The sequence below is a fragment of the Synchiropus splendidus genome, chromosome 2 (assembly GCF_027744825.2).
Source record: "Synchiropus splendidus isolate RoL2022-P1 chromosome 2, RoL_Sspl_1.0, whole genome shotgun sequence".
NCBI classification, from domain to species: domain Eukaryota; kingdom Metazoa; phylum Chordata; class Actinopteri; order Syngnathiformes; family Callionymidae; genus Synchiropus; species Synchiropus splendidus.
This window is the reverse complement of record NC_071335.1, coordinates 28,818,160-28,838,204: the sequence shown is the minus strand read 5'-3', so window position 1 is coordinate 28,838,204 and position 20,045 is coordinate 28,818,160. Positions and strand designations below refer to the sequence as shown.

At 43.9% G+C, this 20,045-nt stretch overlaps 2 protein-coding genes across 6 annotated transcripts; one reads left to right on the top strand and one right to left on the bottom strand.

The window, feature by feature from the left end:
* Nucleotides 1-249: 249 nt before the first annotated feature.
* On the bottom strand, nucleotides 250-15,092 carry LOC128754628 (meiosis regulator and mRNA stability factor 1-like). Of its 5 annotated transcripts, none has more exons than XM_053857368.1 (27): nucleotides 14,991-15,092; nucleotides 14,374-14,581; nucleotides 12,521-13,393; nucleotides 12,244-12,406; nucleotides 11,006-11,220; nucleotides 10,828-10,945; nucleotides 10,589-10,761; nucleotides 9,802-10,302; nucleotides 9,236-9,384; nucleotides 8,954-9,106; nucleotides 8,469-8,655; nucleotides 8,215-8,393; nucleotides 7,882-7,962; nucleotides 7,404-7,643; nucleotides 6,728-6,847; nucleotides 6,485-6,663; nucleotides 6,183-6,406; nucleotides 5,717-5,859; nucleotides 5,511-5,644; nucleotides 4,926-5,128; nucleotides 4,516-4,743; nucleotides 4,208-4,444; nucleotides 3,900-4,148; nucleotides 3,778-3,838; nucleotides 3,606-3,710; nucleotides 3,368-3,532; nucleotides 250-2,325 (listed from the first exon to the last, which is right to left on the bottom strand). In XM_053857368.1, the coding sequence occupies exons 2-27, from the start codon at nucleotides 14,521-14,523 to the stop codon at nucleotides 2,183-2,185; spliced, it is 5,373 nt and encodes a 1,790-aa protein (XP_053713343.1). In that variant the 5' UTR covers nucleotides 14,524-14,581; nucleotides 14,991-15,092; the 3' UTR covers nucleotides 250-2,182. The 5 variants fall into 5 exon arrangements, with proteins under 5 accessions (XP_053713343.1, XP_053713346.1, XP_053713345.1 ...); XM_053857371.1 differs by having other exon boundaries at nucleotides 250-2,322; XM_053857370.1 differs by having other exon boundaries at nucleotides 6,183-6,403.
* Nucleotides 15,093-15,817: 725 nt separating this feature from the next.
* On the top strand, nucleotides 15,818-19,869 carry LOC128754783 (pannexin-1-like). Its single transcript, XM_053857656.1, has 6 exons — nucleotides 15,818-16,122; nucleotides 17,455-17,576; nucleotides 18,418-18,611; nucleotides 18,687-19,188; nucleotides 19,255-19,410; nucleotides 19,478-19,869. Exons 1-5 carry the CDS (start codon nucleotides 15,942-15,944, stop codon nucleotides 19,387-19,389), a joined length of 1,134 nt encoding a protein of 377 aa, XP_053713631.1. The 5' UTR covers nucleotides 15,818-15,941; the 3' UTR covers nucleotides 19,390-19,410; nucleotides 19,478-19,869.
* The last annotated feature ends 176 nt before the right edge of the window (nucleotides 19,870-20,045 follow it).

The window sequence follows — 20,045 nt, the reverse complement described above, 5'->3', positions numbered from 1 at the left end:
ATTGCAGGGTTGATGAAACGGTGTCCTAATTTTCAGAGGCCACAGGATGGCACTCTTGGTTTAGAAATGAAATGAGGTTTTACTGAATTATCTTGCCACATCCAAACATTTTACAGCAGACAGCGCCATCTAGTGGCCTCTGAAAATCACATCAAGGTTTCAAGAAACCTCATCTAGGCCCTTTTACGAAAACCAGTGGTCAAATGCATTCCACCATTTAACGCAAAATTCATTCCTACAGAGAAGACAAAACAACAATGTAATGCTCGTGATATTTATTAACACAAAATAGTTTGGTCCCTTCAACAAAGTTTGTCCGATCCGGGGTTGTTAAACAATGGCAGGCCGCGAAAGACACTGAAGTCACACAGAGTATTTTTTTTTTTTTGTGCGTACAAATCAAATTCTGTTCCCAAAGAAACCAGAACTATGACATGAAACAAAACTATGCAGATGTGCATATATTCATTGGGACAAATGTTCCTCACTGGTGGAACCTGAACTAAGAGCAGCAGCTGTGAGAGAAAGTTTTGCCACTCAGCTAGTCGTCACTGTGTCGGTGCGTTTCATCCACGTGTATAAATGCAGTACCTAAAACATGGTGGGCGTTCATCATTCTCAAATTGAAATCAAGTATTGGTCGGAATCCACAAAGGTCGTCTGTCGAAGAGAAAGTGGCAGCAGAAACCCCAGACTCTAGATTTTTTGTTTGAAGAGACAAATGCAATAAATTCATTTTTGTTCTCACTCCAGCAAAATTCCTTTGAAAATGGGATTGAAAGGAGAACAAAAGGCCTGATAGAAATAGTTCCAGCTCTGCGCTCCGGTTCTACCTCTGAACACAAACCCGCTCTCAGTCGTGCAGAATTTGACGGGCAGCAGAAGAACGTGTTTCTTGTGTAATTCAGCAGCTTCAGAAGACACTTCCAGGAGGTAAAAAAAACAAAACTAAGTGAGTGAGGGGAAGGAGGCGTGAGAAGGTTTGATTCCCAATAACACCCTGGCAAATACAAGCCATTGTAAAAGCCAGTCAGACTCCAGAGAGCCAGTGGCGACTCTCTATTAGGAGCTCATGTCTGCTCAACAAACTCCCCCGTCCCCCCCGTCTCACCACCTCCCACTCAAAATTCACGTGCATGAAGAGTTCCCCCCCTCATCTTCCCACTAATCTATCAACTCAGCATGGACCTTGGTGTGCGGTTCAGAATCACCCTAGGGAGAGAAGCCCAACCAGAGAATGGGTGATTCAAACTCCACAACCGTGAACCATCTTAAAAATAAAAGGCAGGGATGAAAATAAACTCCTGCCTTTTTCTGTTGCCGTGTAGCTCACAACGTGCATAAACTCTTATGCACACCCAATGAATTTAACACCACAGAAGTGTAAGTCACACACACAAACGTCCACCGAATGCTGGCTAAGAGTCTTCTGATTCTGCTGCCTCAGCAAATGCACCGCGAGTCAAAATGCTGAAGAGATTCTGTGCACACCTTCCATTTACTGGACTGCATGGAGCGGGGCAATAAAATCTTTTAATCAACTGCAAAACGGCGCAAATATTCCCTTCATCCCGACAGACTTACTGCTAATTCAACAAAATTCGGGTCAAAAACCAAAGTGGTCTTGGAATCCAAGCCAGCGGTGGATTCTAGCCGGTGAACACTCAAGTCTTTGAATCAAACTGAGACTGAATGAGGATCCAAGTCTGGGGCTCTCTGATGAAATGCTAAATGAAATTCTGCATTTGTAGGTATGAAATAATGCTACTTTTAAAACTGCTTTTCAGGAATTTAAACTGAATAAATTTCACTTTATTTAGACTTAAAATTTAAAAAATGACTTTCCTTCTTTCTGAGATGAGACTGTGGCTGACGACAGTGACGACTAACTGATATGATAGTTTTGTTTTTTCTTTCTTATAACAACAAGGAAAACGTCATGAACTTCCCGCCAGGTGAAATTAAGACTGTGACTTTGATAAACTATATGAATATACCAGGTCATCGGTGGAGTGTGCAGATTATCTGCATGAGTGGAAATTAGTTCAGGACAGTGATGTGTGATACCAGCGGCACACATTAGCAGCGGGAGACGACGCCGACACATAATGACAACTCTTGCTAGAGTTACAGTACAACAGCCACCAGTGCGAGTGATTGAGTGTGCTGTACTTGACGTGGATCAGAGTCCTGCCGTGTGGGAGAAGTTGGCGGCCAGCTTGATGCGACTGCGTGCGCCTCTTCTGCTCGGACTTTCCACAGAGAGCGGCGTTTTAGTGTTGACAGCCGCGTCCGAACTGCTGCTCCCAGGTTTATTGCCACCTGCTGAAGAAACAGGCGGAAGCAAACATTAGTCCCCGGAATCAAGTTGCTCCATTTTATATTTGTTTGTAGAGACAGGTGGACAGAAAACACCGAAACATAAGGGAAGGGTCGCTAAAGTATCATGCAACAGTCTTGCAGGGTTAAGGAAACGTGAACAAGGAAACAGTGTCCTAATACGTGGAGGCCACTCGATGGTGAGCTTGGCTGAGAAATGATGCCAGTTCGTTGTTCAAGTCAAAACATTTTACAGTAGACAGTGCCATCTGGTGGCCTCTGACAATCAGGACATCGTTTCAGGAAACCTCATGACCCTTCAATACTGTGTCATGAAACTTCATCGACCTATCATGACTAAACAGTGACTCAGACTACCACTCATCCTGCTGCTGCCAAAGACAGACCTTCCAGCCATGAAGATCGGAGGCGTCTGATGTTGCGACACACAAGCTCCAAACTCAATGTGACCATTCAGTGTTACCAAGTATCAAGAGTATTGTGTGTAAGAGCTCATTTCTAAACTACAATCACACACTCAGATTCATCCACTAATGTGGTACTACTGAAGGCCATCTAATCTACTGTAATTTCCGGACTACAAGACACGACTTTTTCTCCCCTCACGGTTTGAGCCCTGCGGCTTATACAACAGCGCGGCTAATGTATAGATTTTTACAGGCTGAAATCTGATTAAATCAGAGGCTTTTTATTTACCCTTAAAGCTCAAAATATGCAGTTTTCAGCCACATGCAAAAACAGCTCAGTCAACAGAGTCGATCTCCAGAAGGTCTGGTATCGAGAAGCAGCTCCTCTGGACCCCGTTTTCAAAACTACCGACTACTAAAACACTGACCTGTCGGCAGCGCAGACGGCACCACTGCAACTGCGGCTTATGTATGAGCAAGATCTATTTTCCTTCTTAAATTTAGTGGGTGCGTCTTATATTTCGGCGCTCTATACTCTGGAAATTACGGTAATCTAAATACTCATATTTCAAATGACGGCTGCCTTGTAAAAAATATACATTATTGATAAAAAAAGGAACCTGTGGCTGCAGTTTTGTCCTCAAAACGAATCAAATCGGCATCACGCAGGAGTACAGGGTCTGGATGGAGCTGAGGTGAAGGCAGACAGGATGGAACAGGGCCACACAGCAGGTCCTCTGATGAGGTCAAACATAGCAGCTCCGATTCTGCCGAACCAGCCACACCTGACAGAAGGAGGACACGTTTAGTCTGTCTGTGTCTACCTCTCCAATGTTAGAGTGAGAAGCGGAGCTTTACTTTGTCGTGGAGTTTCACAACCGTCTGAACTGACAGGACTGTCTCTGGGGGTTTCTGTGCTTGCTCCAGGTTGAGGACTGCTGGGCACCGGGGAGCTGGTCTTTGCTGAGGAGCAGTTGAATACATTTAGGAACAACACAAATGGAATTATGAAGTGTGACGGAGCTACTACCTTTCATATCGTTCTTCAAAACAATAATTCTCTTGTGCCCATGTCCTTTGATCCAGACCACCTAAGGGACACCGGACAGTGAGTGGCGAGTAGACAGTGGCGGACGTGACGTTGACTCCCACCTGTGAAATGGCACCGAGCAGCTCATCAATGCCGTTGTAGCCATAGGACCGTGGCTCCAGGCCGCAGCCAGTGAATTTGGTGTAGGCGGCATGAAACTCAGTCAGGAAGATCTGGTTGTAATGGTAGGTGTTGAGCAGGGCACGGACGTTTCGGGCAAACTGGTACAGCATGGTCAGCCGCACCCACTCATCACCATGAAGAGCGGGATCGTTCCCTGCTTTGATGCTTTCATCACTGTCGTTGTAGACCTGAGAGGGACCATGTGTTGAGACGACAAGCAAAGTACTGTTTATGTTTTTGGACTCACTTCTACAAGGTATGGCAGACTCTTGAGCAACTCGCTGAGGGAGAGGAACCCATATTCGCATGGGTTGAGCAAGATTCTGTAGACAGTGAGGTATCGCTGGCTCAGCTCTTCCACTGTCAGACCCTTGTCCACATTCTCCTCCTGAGACATGAGCAGGGCCAGGAGCTGGGTGGTCAGCAGACGCAGAGACTTCCTGTTGATTAACTGCACTTCCCGACCCTCAGGACTGTCCACAACCTTGAATGAAAAATGTGGTGTTTCCTTTCCGATCGATAAGTTTAAGTGCGAATGGCAGTGAAGACGGATACCTTGACGACGTGGCAGAGTTTGTTGAGCAGAGCCGGCAGAGAGCTGACGTCATAGTCCTGCAGTCGGAGCCCGTAACCAAAGGTCTTGCTGTACTCTGTGAGCAGCTGGTTGACGGGAAGGGTGGAAGTCTTCTGTGCGCGCAACAGCTTGACCAACTGAGCTGCTAGAGCCTTGATCTGCTCCACTTCAGTCAGTGTCAGCACTTTCTCCTCGCCACACTGCAATACCTGGAGATAAGGACAGCAGAAAGGCAAATGTTTTTGAAACGTTTTCAACATACAATACAGCAATATAATTACAGAATGTGCAGAAAGAATTCCCAGGTAAATCCAGCTCTGCATCCCACACACTCACCAACTGGATCAGGAACTCTCTCATTAGAATAATCAAGTGAAAACATTAGACTCACTGTCAGAACTTCAGGGATGGCCTCGAAGAGCTCCATGAGCTTGGTGAAACCGTAGTAGCTGAGCTTGCACTGGCGACAGAAGTGGTGATGGTAGGTGGGGATGAACTTGCTGAACGGCATTCGGCAATGAGGCTGGTGCCGCAACAGATCCACGACCTCCTTTCCAAATTTCTTGGTGCGTTCGATCTCCTCCGCAGTGCGCTCTGTGGGTACACAGGAGCAGGTTACGGATGCTCTCAGAGAGCCAAGATCTCCACCAAGCCACTTGTTTATTATATTTGGATTTGTTTTTCTCCGGGATTAAAAAAGGTATTATTACCTTTTTTAATCTCTGTAAATCAACACCTTTGATAGCATTTGAGGAATTGTTGACAGAAAAGAGCTCAATGGGACAGCAGGTGGCAACAGAGATCCAGGATTAGACAAGTAAAAAGTAGAGCTCTCGCACGACAAGATAGAGCGATAAATACTTCAACTTCTGGATTCCGATCCTAATATGAAAGACCCATAATGTCCTATTATCAAGATAATATCGGTAGGAAATTGGCAAAAAAGATAACTGTTTAATGCTTTGATCCAACTTACCTCTTTTGGGAACAGATATAACTGTGTCTTGTTCCTGCCGTGCGACAGTAATAGTCGTGTCAGGAATTTCAGTCAGAAGATCCATTAGGTCACACGTGCCGTAGTCGGCCACTCTCCAGTCTCTTGAGAAGCACCTAGAACATGAGGCGGGAGATTGTTGACAATAAAAAGAAGTCGCAGTCTGGAGGTGTCGGTCAGGTCCTCACCAGTGGTATGCCTGCATGAAGTCCTTGAGGGCCACTTGCTTGCTGGCTTGAAACTTGAGCAGCTTGAGCAGATCCTGCGTGAAGCGCTTCACTTGCGCACGATGGGTCAGAGTGAGCATGCGTTTGCTGCCCATCCCCAAAATCTAACGGAAGGAATATGGAGATTAGTTGTGCAGAGAAATCAGTAAGATGATGCGATCACAACCTCAATATTAAGTGTTCCAACTTTTGGCAGAAAATCACCTGACAGTCTGTGTTTTTTGTCAAGTTTAAAAACTCAGAAAGGCCCTAAATTAAACAAGAAGTTACGAGTAACATTTGAGTCAAGTCTTGTAATGGTATGAAATGACCCAATAAAGGAGCAGAATTCTAGACTTCTCACATTAAATGACTTTGAATGCACTGAAGGTCATTTATAATTAACAACAGTGGCTAAAAACAACAGCCAAACAGTAAATGGCAATACCTGCAGGACATGCGGAACAGCCTCCAGCAGCTCCAACAACTTAGAGAAGCCATAGTCGGAGACTCGGCACTGCTTGGCAAAGTGATGGTGGTAGGATGGTATGAACTTATTCATCGGCATGAGGCATGACGGTTGACTCTTTAGCAGATCGATGATCTCTCGGCTGAACTGAATGAGCTGAGGGTTTCCCACTGGGCTCTTGCATCGCTGAATCCATGGTTCTGCTGAGGAAGAAACAACAACCCAGACATCACAAAGTCTGTGGGATTGCATGCAGACTGTGATTTTGGAAGTGTGCACACCAGAGTTGGCAGTTGGTGGTTTGTTGTGGATCCACTTGATGACTTTGAAGCCATTCTGAGCTGTGACAATGGTGATACTAGGAACGCACGTGATGAGGTGTTCCAAAGGAACCGCACCCTCTATGGTTTCATTTACCAGCTCCAACGGTCGGAACTGGGCTTCGTAGCAGTCTGGGAAACTACAGCACAAACCAGGTCATCACCTTCACAGATGAACTGCTTTTAAAACGAGCGTTTTACTACCTGAGTAAGGGAAGAGTACCCTCATGTGACTGCAGCAAGCTGTGAACTTCTGCAGCCAACGTGTTCAGCGACAACATTACAAATGGGATTTGATAAGAGTCTGGATCGAAGTCAGCCTCACTGAAAACAGATGACAATTCATGGAAACCAAGTCAGAAGACAAACTTTTGTGAAAACGCAACTTAACCGTGACTGAAAACTGAATATTCCACATTGTCATAGATGAAGCGCCGACAGTCTCAGTGGAAATCTTTAGAAAAGTTCATTCCTGCTGATAGGATCTCATGACCCAATATAATACATAATGTGGGATTCAAATGCATTTCAGCTAATGATTCTGCACTTAAATCATACGAGATGACTGTTTTTCCAATCAGTAGCCAAGTTATACTATAACTTGGTGACATGTCGATGAGGTATCATGAGAGAGAGCAATGCAGGGTTGATGAAACTGACCTCATTTTCTGAGGCCACTAGAATTTGATGTTTCATTGAGTTTTTTGTCCAAGTCCAAACATTTTACAAAAGAGTGCGCCATCTGGTGGCCACTGAAAATCTGGATGCCGTTCCATGAAACCTCATTTATCCATCACTACTCTAGCTCATTCAATGAAGAAAATCCTATGGTTTATCATTGCGACAGGGTCACAAGGTCAATCTTCAAGATATGAATCACCTGAAGTTTGGTTGAGTGTAGTGTTGCCTGCACACTGGTTCATGATACTCCAGTTCCTCAAAAACAACCGGGCTGCAGCTTGTTGAAGACGAGCCCTCCTGCGAATGAGAAGACCCCAGTGGACTCTGTCGGACTTGGCTGCTTGGTAGAAGGCACACCAGTCTTGAACCTCCCTGTTCTCTAACAGCTACCACCTCTGGCAGCTCATACAGATCTCCAATCACGAGCCTGCGAGCATATCTGGAGAGGTAAAAAATGACGGAAATAAGTGGAAATGGTACATGAAAGTGAAGTGTTTTTAACTGACTTTTTCCCAAAAACATTTTCAACGTTTTACACAACACATGAATCAGAAAACACCATACTGGAGGATTTTGAAACCAGTCTTATCAAGTACTTTTACGTTGTAAGGAGCGCAAAAGAGAAACAGACATCATCACTTATGACATCCAACTGCACTCGTGTAAAAGTCTCCTACTTTTTCTTGTAAATCTCCGTAAACTTCAACAAGGGCAGGCAGTTGGCGGGAGCTTCCAAGAGAATGCTTACGATCTCAGAGCTGTGGACAAAGATACAGTTTAGATGTCAATCCCAGAGTCAAATGAGCCGCCAAGGAAGTAGCGATACCTCACTCTCAAATGAAGTTTTGAATCTATGCCAGAAGTTTAAAAAGATAACATTAAATCTAAATTACATTATTCAGTCAATAGTCCAGCACATTTCAAAATGTTTCAAATTGATCATAAATCTCATTACAATTGCAAAGTGTGTGTACTCAGCTTTAAGTGAAGTGAAAAGCACTAGTCAGTACCTGAGCAGTGAAAGAGCTTTATTCCTGCCACCAGTGACCAGGGACACCTGGATGCGTCTTCCTCCAATTTTATACCTGTGCAGCCCACTGACGGCACTGATGGCCTGCTGTAAGGAAAACATCTGGACCGTGGCTTTGAGTTGATAGTCTGTATGTGGACTGAGCTCTACAGCTTTCACCTGTAAACAAACATATGATTAATACAAATGGGCAGTTTATACAATGTATATTTAGGAGCAACGGACAATTCCTACCCGTCCAAATCTGGAGAAAATGTTGAGGAGCGTCTGTTGCAGATCCTTTCGGGACAATCTGTAGTCCAGATTGGCGACCAGGATTTCAGCCCCATCAGAAAAAGGCTCTTGTCGACCCTCTGGACAAGGGCTCCGAGGGGCAGAGAGCAGGGGTGAGGAACGGCTGGAGAGACACGGAGATGCACTTCTGTGCATCGAGAGAGTGGTCAGAAGAGATACAGTATTTTTGGAACAGGAGAAGATCTCTTAATGACTAAAAACAATTGCTTGAAATCCTCAAGATGAAAAAATTGAAATATTTTTATTATGGCCAATATTTCACTCCTGATTTTTTTTTTATTTTGATCATTAAAACAGAGCAAAACTGAGAAGAAAGGCCACAGAGCGCCTTAAACCTGAGTTACATGGATATTGCCAATGACCCAAATGGAATAAAGGCAAACAATAACGGTAGGGTTGAAGAAATCAGGAACATAAGCTCTCACCTTGAAGACCAGGAGCTCTGGGAGAGGACCAATGGACTGAAGCTCCGGTGAAGGTTCAGTTTGCTGAAAGCTGATGGTGTGCTGATTTTAAAATCCTCAGAGGTCCGGTCTCCAAAGTCCGATTCTGGAGCACTGGGAGGATTGGAATCATCTCTTGAAATAGGAAAATGTACATGTCAAGACTTCCTCTTTTCTTAGAGCTAACAGAGAGACAAAGATGCTGGCACAACTTTCTGGACAAATCAGGGGTTGCTGGTTCCAACATCGAAAGACTTCTGGTACCTTTGTCGACCCGCAGACGCTCCAGTTGGACTGGGATGAGGCAGTTGTTCAAAAGCTCTGCTGTCATCAGTACAGAGTGAAGACGAGGCTGCTGCTTTATCCAGGTGATTTATGTTCAGACTGGTTTTATTCTCCAAATTACCCAATTCCTAGATCAGAAAAAAACAACAACCATATTATTACTGACTGGTACTATTCAGATCAAGATGACTACCGGACACACTTGAGCAAGCTTCAGAGGAGAAATATACAGCAAGGGTATTGATGTCATGAACAACTGACGTCAAGACACTAGGCCAAACAAGATGGATGAAGAAAAGCAGAAATGAAAGGGGATGCGATGACAGAAACCATTTTCAGGATTTCTTTGCAAGACAACTCAGGGAAACAGGTCTCTAGATGACAGCAAAGCAAACAAGTGATGTTTGAAAAGATGCATGTTAGTCAAAGCAGCGACAGTGGAAACTCTGCAGGAGAGCGATGCTTCAATGATTTACAGAGCAGCTGAGACAAGGACACATGGCGAGGAAGGTTAAGCAGAAGCAGGCACCGACGAGTCTGCTGACCTGATGGGGCTTTGCTGGGGCACCACCAGGAGGCTCACTGCACCCTCTCTTGGGGCTGTATGGCCTTTCAGGCACCGTGCCAGTAGTGAAGCATGGACGAGCTGCTCTCCATGGCCTTCTGGGGGATCTCACATTCTCCAGAGGCAGAAAAGAAAAAGAGGACAGAGGAGCGAACGCTCTGTCCCGATTTTGGTGGGGGGGCAAAGGAGTGTGATCAGTCTGACTTTCAAGTTCAAGCTTGGGACCAGTGTCATCACCAGATTGCGGCAAAAAGGAAAGGCTGATTCTGTGGCCGAACACGTCCTCGTTTTCCATTCGCTTGCGTGCACGCGCAGCCGCGTCTGGGCTACCAAACCTGAGGACTGCCGTGCCTTGATACATGCCCAAAACCTTGCCACCACAGTTGTCAGAGAGGCGGCGGAGCCTGAGCTTCACTGCGTTCCGAAGGTCCTTGTCACAGTTGACAGGAAGGTTGTGCACATAGAGGAGGTTGAAACTGGGCTGAGGGAGTGGAAGAGACAGCAAAGCCTGTCTGGGTTTGTATAATTTACAATAGGAAATGACCTAACTAGCTCACAAATGGCCTTTTCCTCAATTTGAATTACCCTTGAAACCAAATTTTAAAAATTTGAATAATCTCAGACAGAAAACGTCTACATTATTTGGCTCAAAAACACACCGGTCATGGTACAAGGAGGATTTCATAAGCATTGGAAACAAATGGTGTTCTTGCCTGACAAAAAGCATGTAGTAAAAAGGAAAAAAAAAACATTTAAGCAGGTCCTACCTGAGTATTTGTCAGCATGCGTGGTGGCAAATCCGCCGTGATTTCTTGGAAGGCTACATGCTGGTTGGCGTGCTGCATCAAAGCCTGTGACGTCTGGCTTCCATGAACCAGGATCACATGGAAACCATGGCGGTGACGCAGGTCACTTAACTCACTGGCGAAATTCACATCCGCTGGAAAGATAAAAATTGTACATCAGGACAAAATAGACAGACGCCTTTGTTTCACTGCAAACCTACATGATACTAAAACAACTGTTGCAGGTGCAGTGTGGGTTTCAGCAAAGCGGCGTAAGCTCTGGCGAAGCTTGTCATCAGCGGCATTCTTGGACGTAGCATGGATGTGAGCAACAGTCACCTGAGAGAATACAGCAGATGTAAATACAAATTCGCTGAGCTAGAAGAGGCTCGCATTTACCTGGCAGTTGTTAAGCTCTTGGATAACAGCTTTACTCTCCTTGCTTATATCACAAACGCATATAAACTCTGCTTCTCGATGACCTTGGAAAAAGCGCTCTCGAATGCGCTCGACCACCGCTCCGGCTGAGCGTCCCGTTGGTACACTGCAGTTCTCAATGTCCCAAAAAACACCAACAGGCGGGATATTCTCCGTGCCCCCACTCTCCAAAGAACCTAGCATGAACATCCAGAACCACAGTTTCAGAATACTGAAAATTAAATAAAAAAATGTTTTTGAATAAATTGTTGAATTTCCCCACTGTGTAACTAAAAAAGGCCATATAATCCAATAAAGCTTAGGGCTGAATCTGCATTAATTTTATGTTAATGCCAACGTCAATTGACCTTCTAAGCGCAGTGGTCCCCAAACCCTGGGCCGGGGACCGCTAGCAGTCTGTGGATCAATTGGTACCAGGCCGCACAAGAAATAATCAATTATTTCCGTTTTGTGTATGATCTCCATATCAAGGATCTTTTATTTTGAAAAACATTTTATTTTGAAAAATGACCAGATTCTCTCAGTTCAGCCTCAGTCACTTGAGAGCCAAAATTTAACCCACATGCTCGCAAAATGAGTAGGAAACCGTTGTTTCTGTGTGAAGGGGAAAAGGTTCAGTGAAGAAGAATGAAAGAGCCGACGACGTCCAAGAAGAAGACCGTCTACCTTCACTCCCAAATGGGACGGTCTCGTAGCAGAGAAACAAGCTCAGGGCTCCCATTGATTTAACAATACGGTGAGTTAAAATTTTCATGCATTTATGTATCTGTATGCTGCTATTTTAAAGGCATGTTTAAACGTTACCATAGCAACGAGAATCAGACAGCGTTATGGAACTGGTCGAGAGCAGGAGACACACGGACATGCCGAGGCCTAAGTGAACGGGTCAAAGTGGCGATTTTTTTCAATTGTCAAGTAATGACTGGTACGCAGTATTAAAAAGGTTAGGGACCACTGTTCTAGCAGACCGAGACTGCATATTGCAGATATCATTGAAATATGGTTTGAAATTTGCTGTTGTGTCATCACAGGTGTAATCTATAACTCAAGACACACAAGTTTTACAGATAAAAAGGCCTTTGTGTCACATTCAAACACAAATGTAGAACAGTTTGTGATGCATATAATGAGCTCACAAGCCGTCGCATTGTGTTCATTCAACGTTTTAGTGCACTCTGCTTAATTATGATTTTACTAACCATAAGTCGGTCCAGTTTTGCCAATGTTCGTCATTGGCATGCGCACCAAACCCTCTGACGATGTTCCACAACCGTTACAGATGGGAATGGAGATAGGAGCCAAATGTGGAACAGGAACATTCGGCCACGACTTCTCCGATTCTGCTGCCACACCATTCGCAGGCTGAAAGAAAACAGATTAAGGCAGAAAAAAATACAAAAAACGGACAGGTTATTCATGCATTGCGCTGTGATGATGTGCAGCATAAAACAAAAAATTGAGGAGAAAAGAACAAACCTTCAACAAGCACATCTGGCAGAAATGAGCACCCTTCACACAAATGGTGCGCTCTACGTTTAGATGAACAGGATCGGAGCAGAAGTGAGCCGATGTTGAAGAAGTTATAGTTGTGGTTGCTGGGTGATCACCGAAGGACGTGATGTTTCTCGCTAAAGGAGTGCAGTTAACACCACAGGTACAGTACCGAGGGGATGCCAAGAAGGGGTCATGCATCGGGATGGGAAGTGAGGAAACAGAAGGAAGTGAGGAAGCCACAGAGGGGTCAGGGAAGTGAAGGCTGGGTTGACTGTGTGGGAGACATAAACTTGAATGGTTATGCAGAAGCCCTGAGCAGCACAAAGGATAGGGGTGCGAAGACAGGGGTTGGGATGTCGCAACAGCTGAGAGCATCTGTGGCTTAAAATCAGTCTGTAATTTATCAGGCGTTTCATCTTCACAGTTTAAAGTGTGCCTGAAATGTTGAAGGGCTGGGGTTCCAGAACAAGAACTTGAGCTCCCACTAGTGTTGACACTAGTGCTGTTGCTCATTGCTTGTACAGAATTTAAAGACCTATGGAGTGACATGTTCTTCATTGAAGAGCAGCCATTACTGCCAACAACACGTTCACCAACCAGTAACCCATGGCCGGGGCTGCAGAAGTCACAGTGGGAGCACATCCTTACTTTTGGGCTGACCCCCTCTGACGCCTGCTGAGATTGTGGGGGCTGTTGGGAATGGCAGTCCTGTGTAAGTTGGGGAGGGAGCAAAGCGGGAGGAAGCGAAGGGAGAGGGGCATTGGGGAAGAGCTGGGATGATCGGGAGGTGGGCATGTGATGAGGCGGGGGGACGTCCTTCAATTGCAGCACAGTCCTGTTCTCCATGATTTTTGTCTGAAGCACAAAAAGACAGTGTTGTTGGGGTGGTGTCAAGTACAGAGCTGAACAGTAGATACATAAAAGATTACCATGTTACTATTACTATGTGGAGAAACTACAAAGAACAATTTCACTTAATGTTACAATTCATTATTTGATCAGTTGTATCACATATAACTGAATCATTATTAATGGAATTTGGCATTAAAGCTACCATTTAACAGCGCTCTATGCAAACACATCAGGTGAACTGCCATTTACGGAGACGACACACTACTAAGCAACCACAGCACTCAGGAGTTTCAGGTGTGAATTACGACCCCTCTCGCTTTCAGGATTATACAAGCAGATATTATGTGCACAGCATGTCTTTTAAGTCATTGTTGCCACTGATGCTCAAACTAAGACATGAAAGTAAACATTCTTACCGAACAGCTACACAGGTGGATTAAAATGCAAACAGAGCTTATTGGTCCAGGAGAGGAACTATTTGCTGCTTCTGTACCCGTCAAATTAAATAGGATTTTGCTGTATTACATCTGGAATAAAGATTAGAGTTTGCAGACTTAAGTATGGTATTTTATGTTCACCAAAATTGCTGCTTAAATGACTACCATTTTCTTGTACCTAGTGTTGACATATTATCAGTGAACAGCGGTCAGCATGGCCTGAATAATTTCTGCTTACACCTTAGTCAAAAGTGATGCAATATGGCAGTACTTCTTGAAATGATTAAGTTGAGGTCAAGGGACATAAATGTTGGAGAACATTAGAGAAATGATCATTGAATTGAAGTGAGAAGCTTATGTGCTCTATAGTCGATAAGTAAGTGCTGATCTTAATGTTGACAGGTGACAATGCAATAGAATTGCACTGACCTAGATTTAAATCTTATCACCCAGTCACAAATACATGACATGTACCAACCTTATCAGTTTGGATACTAAGCGTCATCCTCTCTTAATCGTAAACGAGTGACTCCCATGTTCACCTACTTTAGAATCCAACTGATCGTGCGCCTTTTCATTGGTGGTGAAACAGTCCTTCAGCTTCCAGAGCAGCGCTGACGCCTCTGTTTTGGGGGGATTGGTCCATTGGAAGGGTTTGGAACTGCATACGGGCCTCTCCTTTCCAACTCCTTCCATCACGTCGCCCAGAATGGTCCTTCAAGACACTTTCATTTCCCCTTCTCTCTCATGCCACCTTCGCAACAAAACAAAAGTTAAACCAACCCGAGACGCGGACGCGTTCACCTTGTCTCGACAGCAGCGCGAGGGAACTTACATAAACATACTCCCAAGTATGTAACTCAATACAGCTGTGTGTTCATTTGCCGTTACGTGTCCAAACACAACAGCCCTCCTCGTCTATGAGAACAATCGACGTGAACTCCAAACGCACAACCTGACGCATTTGTAGCTACCAGACACCGTTGCAATTTGTACACACGTACTTAAACTACAGCTACAACTCTGTAAAACCTAGCGTCTGCTAGCTGTTGTTAGCTTATGCAATGTCAACATAGCGACGGCCCTTCGCTACCGTAAAAGCAACGTACCCCAGTGACGCCTGTATGGAACAACGAGAGTAAAACAAACGCTGTAGAAGATACCTGAGACGTCCTCCTCCTTCACATCCTCCTCTAACGTTCTTTTCCCCTTTCACTTCTCCGGAAACCCGCACCTTTTTGTAACCTGCCTCTGCCAGAAAGCAGCCGCAGTTGTCGCAAATCCGGGAACGACACAATAACAATCTCAAAATGAGCTAAATATCATGTACAGAACACGGCAATTCCTTAGTAGTGTCATTGTAGGACTAGATGTGATGTATTGTAGAAATACGCGACGCTTATACTGAACCAAGACTGTATTTATTCGCCTACTACTACTACTACTATTAACAAAACCTGGTAATAATTAAAGTAATCTAAAAAAAATAAAAAGATGACCCCACTCATATTATGTCTTTTAGCATTATTGTGAGTGTTGTGTATTGTATCTCTAGGTTCATGCAGTTTCTCTTCTATTATTTCTAGTATACGATGACTGTAGTGAATCATAATTCCTCATAATTATGTTCACATTCATAAAGTTTAGAATGGCAGTTGCAAAATGTGCATATATGATTTAAAAAATAAAAGTAAATAAAAAATAAAAATAAAATAAGTAGCATCTATGTTTCGCGTTTTTTGTGTGAAAGTCTACCTTTTTCTAATCCACAGAAACAACTATTTTAAGATGTGTATGAATCAGAAAATTGTGAGGCTCTTGGATTTTACAGAGATTGTGAGTATCTGAACACTTGCTGAAGTAAAGAAGAAAGAAAAAGCTCCGAGCACAGGGGGTTGGTTGGATATCTGGCGACCTCTAGGGGCAGAATGAAGTGATTTCCCCTGTTGATAGTGAGGTTCGGGATCTGTAACGGGCCAGCAGGTTCAATCCTCCCTGGCGGCGAAAGGAGATGCGCTCACCGTCTCCGGCGGTGAACCAAATCTGTCACCGTTCCACTTCATTTCCAGCAAACTAAACCCTAGGTTGATTCCTCGTTTCTTTTTAGTTCAACCATGGCGATCGCTCACGTCGCGACCGAGTACGTTTTCTCCGACTTTTTACTGAAGGATCCCACGGAGAGCAAGTATAAAGGGGTGCGCCTGGAGCTGGCCGTGGACAAGATAGTCACCATTCTGGCAGTGGGTTTGCCTTTGTTTCTCATCTCACTCGCGTTTGCACAGGAGGTGTCAGTGGGTGAGTATCTTGGCAGAATTTGACTGTAGGCATGGGATCGTTGTACTTTTCTGTGATATGTTTGCGACAAAAACCCCTCCGAATGTTGTGAATAATAAACACAAGAGTGCCGGCTTGCAAAGAGAGGGAGGCAGTAAAAATAGATAGGGCGTGGTTACACAAAGCGCGGTTCAAATCTCCTCCTCCTCCTCCTCGCTGTCTCTCGGCCAAATGGTGTCATGCAGCAGCTGCTGCTTCTCACCCCTTTATGGAGAGGAGCGATATCATTTTAACTTATTTATTATTTGGAATAAAAATGAATTTCGAACTGCTCAACAGAACCATGGATGTTGGACTATTAAATGTTAGAAGGTTTTGTTCATAAATCAGTTGTGAGTACCTTAAGATCGTTATTTATTTATTTATTATTATTATTATTATTATTATTATTATTTAAAAGGACGAAGTAAAACAAGAGAGTGAGCTATGAGGATTCCAGGAACATCACTGACTGGAAGCCCTTTTATTTTGAAATAATACTCATGAATGCGCTCCAGCTCTCTAGGTGTCTTCTTCTTTCGCCTGTAACAGCATGGGGTCATCAAGTCTTCATACAAAAAAAAAGATTTATTTAAAAATAAATAAAATGTATCATTTTGAAATAATTTGACATGACATCCGGCTGAAACGTCCTAGGTGTCATCTTGGTGTCCTCAACTGTCAGGAAACGGTCTTATTTATTTACAAGTCTATATTTTCCTTCTCTATATGTGATGATGACACAAGGAATAATAAACAAATGAATACATGTGCAGGTAATCTTAATACACCAATTGAATATCTGTCAACAGCCTGACAGATAAATGAGAAAAAGGATGCGTGACAGAATGGGAGGATCCATGGAGGAGGCTGACTGGTGTGGAATAAAAAGAAGAGATGTTCTTCTAACTGCCCACAGCTGAGATTCATTCTACAATAGTTATGTCCCTGTGGGTCACTTGAGTGATGAGCCGTAGTTTGTTGAATGGCCCCAAACAAATTCAACACACCGGAAGGAGAAGGGTTAGAAGAATAAAATCATACATGACTGTTTATTGTGTATTTAACCCCATTCATTAACATGCACAGCCAGTGTGTCTTTGCAACGTGATGTGAAAGTGAGGCCAGGCTCTTTTATGAATGGCAAAATGGAGCTCTTTCAGCCAGTTCATTCAGTCACATTTTTTTCACCTAATAGAATAAAAACAAAACAAAGTGTGCAGCTTAATTTGAGGCCAGATTGAATGTGACAGCGGGCAGATGACCACTGAACTGCCGACTCGACAAAACGCCTCTTTTCCTTTTCTCATTTAGGAACTCAGATCAGCTGTTTTGCACCGACTAACTTCTCATGGAGGCAGGCGGCTTATGTTGACTCCTTTTGTTGGGCGGCAGTCCAGCAGCAAACTGACAGTTCTCCACTTTGGCTCCACAAGGTATCGTATCTAGAGTGTGGGCGAATTTATTAGTCGCAGAGGGAAATGCTTTTTGTCATGAAAGCAACATATAACTATAATTGAAATTTTAGTTCACACTTATATACTGTATGTGTGTGATACTTTTGCATGTAAAGACGGTCAAGGCCCAAACTACTACGTTTAATAGTGCAAAAGACACGCCCACTGTGGATATACAAAACAATGTAGTACACATGCCAGGCCTATGGGTGGCGTTGTAACACATTACCAACAAACAAAGATGCACGCTCAAAACCAAAACGACACAAGCAGAACACTTGCTGATATTCTTAAGGAACTTCTTAAGCCCATCATTTTGTTTCTGGAAAATTAATATTGAAAACATTAATATAAAACAGTGTTTACATTGCTACAGAACTACAGAACTATAATGATTTTCTTTCATTGATCTTACTTATTTTAATTTATCTAAATTTCCTGTTTCTCAAATTTAAGTATGACTTATATGATGTGTACATCCTACCTTTAATCATATTGTATGATACTTTTGATTCATGAAAACAAAAGAAAGAAAATAAATAGTGCCATACATTAGCACCACTACGGAACAGGAAAACAGACATTATTGTGGACCGACCATGTGGTTGAGCTGTTATAATGTGTGACTCTTTAGTACATTACACTGTGCAGAGTTTGCCTCTCCTATACACTCTACTGCTCTGGCAAGTATCTTGATATGGACTTTCTTTTTCAAAATATCTAAGTCAAAACAAGACAGAATTGTAGCACAAAACTCATGTCCATTAACCCTGGCTCATATGTGTCATTGAATTTCTCCCCACTTTCTCATTTTTTTCAGTTTTTCCCGTACATACTGCTCCTGCTGGCCATCCTCATGTACATCCCAGCGCTGTTCTGGCGCTTCACTGCCGCTCCGCATCTGTCCTCTGATCTCAACTTCATCATGGAGGAGCTGGACCGCTTCTACAATCGTGCCATCAAACTGGCAAAGAACCTTGCGTCGTTGGATTGCAAAGATAATTTGCCAGACAGGTAAACATCATCTTTTGAAGCATGTTGAAGCTAGAAAATGATTTTTTTTCCCCCCTGTGGCGTTTACATGTGCAGTGCTCTGGACCTGACTGAAGGTTGCTTCAAATACCCATTGGTGGAGCAGTACCTGAAAACCAAACGCTTCTCTCACCGCCTAGTGGTGATGTACCTGGCCTGCCGTGGGGTGACCCTGCTGATCCTCCTGCTGGCCTGCATCTACCTGGGCTACTACATCAGCCTGGCGTCTCTCACCGATGAGTTCTCCTGTGACCTGCGCACAGGAGTGCTGAGGAACGACAGCCAGGTGCCCTCAGCAGTTCAGTGCAAGCTGGTGGCCGTGGGCGTCTTCAGGCTTCTGAGCTACATCAACCTGGTGGTTTACGTGTTTTTGGCTCCACTTGTGGTGTACGCTGCAATCGGACCGGCGAGACAGAGCTCTAACTTCCTCCACCCTTACGAGATGCTTCCCGGATTTGGTTCTTTGGGTGTGGTCAAGCCCTTCTACAACGACCTCAGCATCTATCTGCTCTTCCTGCAGGAGAACCTGAGTGAGCTCAAGTCCTATAAGTGTCTGCAGGTACCGTCACCTCATGCATTGGCCTAACATCCTTCAAATAATACGACCATTGCGCTTGATATCCAGGTGCTGGAGCTGTTACAAGAAGCTGGAGGTGAAGGGTTTGATACCATGTGTCTGCTTCGAAGCCTCGGGCAGGTGAAGACAGACATGCTGGACAGCAAAAACGCTTGCACACGCAAAAACAAGGACGCAAAGTAAGAGTCTGAAATACCTTGAGAGGTGAGTAGGAATGTCTAATTCGGTGCTTGAGAGAATCTATGACGTTGATACTTTTTCTTTCTCTCAGACAGACGTTCAAGAAGAATAAGCAAAGCACTGAAGGGACTTTTGTCACTCACTGGACTGAAATGTGATGCAAGAGGATGAATGAGAAACAATTTACCACATTTTTTTTGATATTTTTTTGACATTTTGATAACTTGAGAAAACTGCTGACATTTTTTACATCTTTTTATTACAACTGCTGATTTTTTAAAAATATATTTTGTGCAACAACAGTTGCCCCTGAAGCATCAGTATATTTGGTGTTACATTCACTATGTTGTGTTAAGGCGCTTGTGACATGTCTTGCCGGTGTTGTTTGTCTGTTTGCCATCTGCGTGTGTGGTTAGAGTAGGTTGATGCAGTTAGGTGACTTGTAACAACATGCTCTGTATGTGCACGAAAGTCACTGAGACATACCAGCAATTATTTTACATATAGTGTATAAATGTATTAAAATGAATCAATATGAAGCACTTCAGCATTTTTTTTTCATCAAGATTGCATGCAAAAGTATTAAGCAGCTGTATGAACTGTGATATTGAGACAAACATAAAAATGCTGTTCCACCCGTCAGGACCAAAACAACCCTG

What these genes read in the sequence shown, in the direction of transcription:
- LOC128754628 (XM_053857368.1), bottom strand. Translation starts at nt 14,523, where the DNA reads ATGGAAGGAGTTGGAAAGGAGAGGCCCGTATGCAGTTCCAAACCCTTC. An exon ending in TTCATGCAGGCATACCACTG is followed by an intron (nt 5,645 to 5,716) that starts GTGAGGACCTGA and finishes CTCATGTTCTAG; the next exon opens with GTGCTTCTCAAGAGACTGGA. An exon ending in GGACAAAACTGCAGCCACAG is followed by an intron (nt 2,326 to 3,367) that starts GTTCCTTTTTTT and finishes CTGTTTCTTCAG; the next exon opens with CAGGTGGCAATAAACCTGGG.
- LOC128754783 (XM_053857656.1), top strand. Translation starts at nt 15,942, where the DNA reads ATGGCGATCGCTCACGTCGCGACCGAGTACGTTTTCTCCGACTTTTTA. An exon ending in TGCACAGGAGGTGTCAGTGG is followed by an intron (nt 16,123 to 17,454) that starts GTGAGTATCTTG and finishes TTTCTCATTTAG; the next exon opens with GAACTCAGATCAGCTGTTTT. An exon ending in CTCCACTTTGGCTCCACAAG is followed by an intron (nt 17,577 to 18,417) that starts GTATCGTATCTA and finishes CATTTTTTTCAG; the next exon opens with TTTTTCCCGTACATACTGCT.